General features: G+C 39.1%; 1 protein-coding gene across 1 annotated transcript; it reads right to left on the bottom strand.

Annotated features, from left to right (window-relative positions):
• Positions 1 to 1,625: 1,625 nt before the first annotated feature.
• On the bottom strand, positions 1,626 to 5,148 carry FAM177B (family with sequence similarity 177 member B). The gene is made up of 4 exons (XM_031016155.3): positions 4,974 to 5,148; positions 4,612 to 4,678; positions 2,120 to 2,217; positions 1,626 to 1,763 (listed from the first exon to the last, which is right to left on the bottom strand). The coding sequence occupies exons 1-4, from the start codon at positions 5,145 to 5,147 to the stop codon at positions 1,626 to 1,628; spliced, it is 477 nt and encodes a 158-aa protein (XP_030872015.2). The 5' UTR covers position 5,148.
• Between the last annotated feature and the right edge of the window lie 678 nt (positions 5,149 to 5,826).

Raw genomic sequence — 5,826 nt, 5'->3', positions numbered from 1 at the left:
CTGCTTAACTTTCCATGCTGTTCCTTTTCCAGCAACCCCGAGAGCACATCACAGTATGGAGGAAACATAAGATCAAAGAAGCATGCAACACTGAGCTATCACATGGAGAACACCTGTCTGGGAAGCCACCTAAACTGACAGTGGACTTCTCAAGAGAAAGAAATAAACTTTCTTGTTTTAGGACACTGAGATTTTGGAGGTGTCTGTGCAGCATAATCTATCCTATCCTACTATATTCAACTCACAACTCCTTATGCTCCAGGCCTACTTCTGTCTTTGATTTCATATTAAATTAATTCCAACTTCCTCTTCTCTTAGAGCTATAATTTCAGTTATATATGGCTGCATAACAAACCACTCCAAAGCTTAAAACAACAATAAATTATTATTTCTCATAATTCTGTATAACAATAACAAGCAAAGTCAAGTCACCCATATTTTACAAAGTAGACTGGAGCTCAGAAATCTAGACATCTCAAATCACACAACTAGTAAATGGGAGAAGTGAAACTGGAACTCATGTCTTACTACTGCAGGCCCTGTGTTTTTCATTTTTTTTTTTTGGTTTGTTTTTTGCTATTAATGTATCACAGTTACTTTGGCCAGCACACCCTGTGTTATCTAACAATGATTTCCATGTTCGATCTTTCCAGGTTTTGAAAATTTCTTGACAAATAAATAAGAAAATAATCCATTAAATTTTTTTTTTCTGGCCGGGCGCAGTGACTCACGCCTGTAATCCCAGCACTTTGGGAGGCCGAGGCGGGTGGATCACGAGGTCAGGAGATCGAGACCATCCTGGCTAGCATGGTGAAACCCCGTCTCTACTAAAAATACTAAAAAATTAGCCGGGCGTGGTGGCGGGCGCCTGCAGTCCCAGCTACTCGGGAGGCTGAGGCAGGAGAATGGCGTGAACCCAGGAGGCGGTGCTTGCAGTGAGCCGAGATCGCGCCACTGCACTCCAGCCTGGGCGACAGAGCGAGACTCCGCCTCAAAAAAAAAAAAAAAAATTTTTTTTTTCTAGAGCTTATATTATTTATCAATTGTTTTAATTTGGAGGGATGTACCTAATTCTTAAAGATCTTGATAATGATCTTGTAACAGAATTATTAGCAATGTTTACTTATTGTAAAACAATCCCCAACTAAGCCAGGATGGTTGTTGGAAGTACACACCTATATCAAACCCTGAAAGGGGATTTATTTAGACTTTGTGGTACCCAAATTTTCTTCTGAGGAATAGAGCTTCTTTACTGTACCCTCATCCCATGACAGAGGATTTCAGCCAAAAACTCCCAGTCCCAAAGTTCCTTAAGGCATTTATGCTACGTGCAAATGTCAGTACACATGGGACTTGTATCACGGGGGTGGAGTTGAGGTGGGGTGGCTTGAATATAAAAATTATTCTGAGAAAGTGTCCAAAATTACTCTCATTATTGCTTGTAATTCCTGGATGCTTGAGACTAAGTCACACGGAGATTAGGATCAGATCTGGCTCAGAAGTGCTACCTCTGGTGTTGTTGCCATGGTAATCAATGGCCAAGGAACAGAGATCCAGGGAAACTGCAGTCTTTGCTGCCATCATGAGCTAGGATCTGCCACCAGACCCTCCCTGGATGAGGTGCTTCACTGAGAAATGGCCTCTGTCGCATCCTGTTGTATGGTTCCATACTCTCGGACCCCAGCCTCCAAGTGACACTTTTCATTAGGAACCTCAGCTGCCTGGGCCTTTGATCCTTTCCTTTCACTTTTGTTGTCACTTTTCTGTTTTGGGGAGAAATAAGGAAATGTTTAACTGTACAAACAAAGACCTCTGAACTCCCCCTCTTGTATATAATGCCCGTAAGAAGCTTCTACTTTAAGCAATCTGAGCCTTCTCACCCAACTACCTTCTTCTACAACACAGCTCATGACATCCTAACTTCGCAGGAGTGAGGCAAATGTGAAGAAGTGTCCCGGGGTGAACAGAACTAGAAAAATAAGTCAGTCTGACTATGGGAGCTTGGTGAAATTATAGTACATATGACCAGGTGGGAAAAATACTTTTCTATACTGGCCTAAAGTTGGAGCAACCAATATTCCCATCTCAGGCCCCTTGTCTCCATCAGAGTGTCACATACCTTGTTTTGTATCCTATAGAACTCGTTTAACACATAGTGATATTTGGGTTGAGTAAGACCGAAGAAGACAGCAAATCTTCCACCAAGGAATTCACATGCTAAAAGAAAGAACGAGCACTTGCGTAAACTGAATTACTAACTAAAGCTTCGCATCAGTTGAGATGCCCAGAGTTTAAACTACTCTGATAGTATAGTAATAGTGGTCTATTACTACACTTAACTTCAAGGCCGACAAAACATTTCAATTGCCTTGGCCTCTCAAAAATTCTAGGATTCAAAGGAAATTTGTCAAATCTTCTATCTTTATATGGGATTATATATAAACTATTTTTTCCAGATGTATATATCAGGAGAGATTTTCAGTATACTTTAACAACAGGTATAGCATGGGTCCTGAGCAATCAGAACAGGTATTGCTCATTATCCCCATGCATACCGGCTAAACATCTGCTCCAAGTATATTTCAAATTAAACCCAAACTCAATCCAGTGTTACCAAGACCCACATCAGGAATTCTTCCATGCATCCAGACAGACTTCTCGGAAGTTGTTTAAGGCCTTCCTTTTCTGCCTTCAGTAGCAAGGTGGCCTGCAGGCTCAGCACTGGGATTGTTAGAGTCAGGGATAAAGGCATAGCATGAATAATGAGTGGTTTCCTAAAGAAGTCTCCTAGAAAAGTTCTCCTTTACAATTAGAGGATTTCCGACAGCCTTCTCTTACCGCTCAATTATAGGACTTTCTGATTCCTCTGACTCATTCTACCTCTTGGAATATTGCTCATATAGGACATCAAAATGATGCTGTTTTTAAATATGTCTTATCTTTTCATTAATATGCTAGCTATCTCTTTGTCCTGTTTATTTGCTGCACTGCCTAGTACATGTGTAGAAGATAACTTTTAAAAAATATATTAAAATAAATCTTAGGAAGCTTTCCTGTTTATGACCTACTAGAATTTTAAATTGAAAAAATTAATTACCCGTGTCATCTGAGTTCCAACTCCATTCAAACAAAATCTCTGTGTAGACAGACCACAGCACTGACTGCTAGCATCTTTATGCCTCCACCACAATCTTGAAGCCCCAGTCAGGAGCATTTTACCACTGCAGTTCTGTTTGGAACTCACAAGGAAGCTAGGCTCACCATACATCCTATCCCTGCAATCTTAAATCAAAACCCAGCATGCAAATCATTCTTCTTCTCCATACTCTCAATCCCATATTGAGTTTTGCTTCTTTTACCTGACCTAATCTTCTCCAATTCCCTCCCTCTAAAACATATCTTTTCAAACCCTTTTGCCTTAACCGAAGTGTAGAGAGCTTTCTGGAAGACAGCATTTTTTTTTTTCTGTTAACTTATTGTGGTCAGGGTAGGGTTGGTATTCACGGGATTTTCAATGTAACTTCCAAATCACTAACCCTCTGCGCTTGTGTAAAAGCACTTATTTCTTGAAGGTTCATACCATCTGCCTAAATCACCCCATCTTTACTTTTTACTGTAATCTAAAGATTCCCTGGTCACTTTCATGGTCCTCAAGCTAGCCTTAGTCAGCCACACTTTCATAGCTCTCTTAAGGGGTCTCCCCCACATGTCAGCATGCCCGAGTCTTCCAGGTCAGAGTCCCTATACACTTTCTACCCTGGCAATTGTGACAACAAATTATAATTATGAGCATGTTTGCTGGTCTATACGACTCACTGAATATTGAGTCCCTTGAAAGCAGAGACTTGTCATTCATCTTTGTATCCCAGGGTCCAGCACAGTGCTGAGCATATAGTAGACACTTACTAATGTTTTTTAAATGAATGAATGATGATCAATTTCTAAGAGCTATTAATACAATTTCTATTTTCTCAGACTCTTAAAGTAGTTTGCCTTCCTATCATATTCACAAGATGTGCAAGTTAGAAGGAAATGAGTAATTAGATGTTGTCAACTATGTCTTAAAAAATTGGTGAAAGTCAAGCAAAATAAGATTTAGTATTTTAGTTGTTATAAGTATTCACTTAGCCCATTCATTATGCCCCCAGGAGGGATCAATAAAGTTCATGTTTATAATAAAGCAGTTATGATGAGGGAAGTTAGAAACTTTTAGAACCGTGTCATACAACAATAATTGTTTTTTTAACTTGGAAGTTTATTCAGAAGAGTCAACTCAGGGAGGACTGATTATTGCCCTCAAATATTGCCCTCTGTCCTATGAAAGAGGCATCTATAGCAGTTTTGTATGGTTCTAAGAAAGGTAAGTAGGAACTTTAGAAGTAGATAAAATTTGGGCCGAGATAAGAATTTCCTGATGAGAGTTGGTAAAAGATGAAGGGTCTGCCTGAGGATGCGAAGTTCTGTGCCTTTGGGAATGAAAGCTTAGCCCAGATCTCACTTATTCAGGATGCGATGGAGTGGCTTACACAATTGGAAGTCCCACATACTCTGAGGGCCTAGCGATATATACATTTGTTTAGGATAGAAAAAAATAACCTTAGCAGTACTTACTAGAAAATGAGGTGCTTGCTATGTGTCCTGCCCAAAATCGTAGGTAGGGCCCCCAGGAAAGTTTAGACTGAAAAAAGGATAAATTGAGATAGAGTAGTTAATAACAGGAATGGTGACTGCAGATTTGTTTTAATGTAGAGAATTCAAAATGCTCTATATAATATGTTCCATTTTCTCTCTCACAGATGAAGAGACTAAGATGATTAAAATTGTAAGTTGTCTACGCGTGGATTTAGAAAGCAAAAAAGGAGACCAAGGACTTAGCTTAAAGCTATTCTTTCTATAAACCTTGTCTGGCTCAATCTCTTGTTCATTCACTGCCTCCCCCACCATGTTCCCTAATATTGATATACTAAGCTTACAGGGTCAAGTGTTGAATTTGTGCTCTGCTCCTCTTTTTCCTCTTCCTCCTCCTCCTCTGTGCTATATTCTTCCATGATGTCTCCGTCAACAAAATGGATAATCCTTTTAGGAGTAGTCTTTTTGGAAGGTACACTCTTCTCTAGGTCTAACTGCTGGAAACCGTCAATCTCCATAATGAAACAAAACAACTAGAAAATTAAAAACAGGGCACCTTAGGGCAAGTTACCCAGAGCTGAGAGTTATCTAGTTATTTTCAATGGACAGTAAAGACAGAGAATTCATAGGTAATCACACCTGTGACCTCATCGATTCTTCAAATCCAAAAAAGGACTGTTCTATTCTGTACCAAAATGGAAGAGATTTGATAAATAGTGAAAACGTGAACTTTCAGTCTTCAAACAAAAGTGTCAACAGGGTTTTCTTACCTTTTGTTAACATTAAAACACACAATTGCTAGTAGGAAGGGGTCACTATCCTGCAGAAGTTTCTCAATTTCAACAAATATTGAGAAGCAATGTAGAAAATGGTTAAGAGTACAGACTTCACACAGACAGGAGAAAGCATGTGCAAAGTATATATTTGGTAAAGGACTTATTTTCAGAACATGTAAAGAGTGATTACAATTCAATAGGTAAAAGGCAAATAACTCAATTAAAATATGGGCAAAATATTTGAGTAGAGATTTTACCAAAGATATACAGATGACGAATGTCATTAGTCATTTGGGAAATGCAAATTAAAATCATAATGAGATATCATAACATACCCACTGTAATGGCTAATTTTCTTTCTTTTTTTTGAAACAGACTTTTTTGCTCTTGTTGCCCAGGCTGGAGTGCAATGGCGTAATCT

Source organism: Gorilla gorilla, chromosome 1 (genome assembly GCF_029281585.2).
Source record: "Gorilla gorilla gorilla isolate KB3781 chromosome 1, NHGRI_mGorGor1-v2.1_pri, whole genome shotgun sequence".
Classification (NCBI taxonomy): Eukaryota; Metazoa; Chordata; class Mammalia; order Primates; family Hominidae; genus Gorilla; species Gorilla gorilla.
The sequence above is the reverse complement of the archived record's forward strand: the minus strand, read 5'-3'. Positions and strand labels throughout refer to the sequence as shown.

Bases quoted from the DNA above. Each gene is read 5' to 3' on its own strand.
- FAM177B (XM_031016155.3), bottom strand. From the start codon at position 5,147: ATGGAGATTGACGGTTTCCAGCAGTTAGACCTAGAGAAGAGTGTACCT. The intron at 4,679-4,973 runs GTAAGCTTAGTA...TCCTTTTTTCAG, and splicing joins CAAATTCAACACTTGACCCT to TCTAAACTTTCCTGGGGGCC. The intron at 2,218-4,611 runs GTAAGTACTGCT...TCTTTCTTTTAG, and splicing joins AGCAAGCACCTCATTTTCTA to CATGTGAATTCCTTGGTGGA.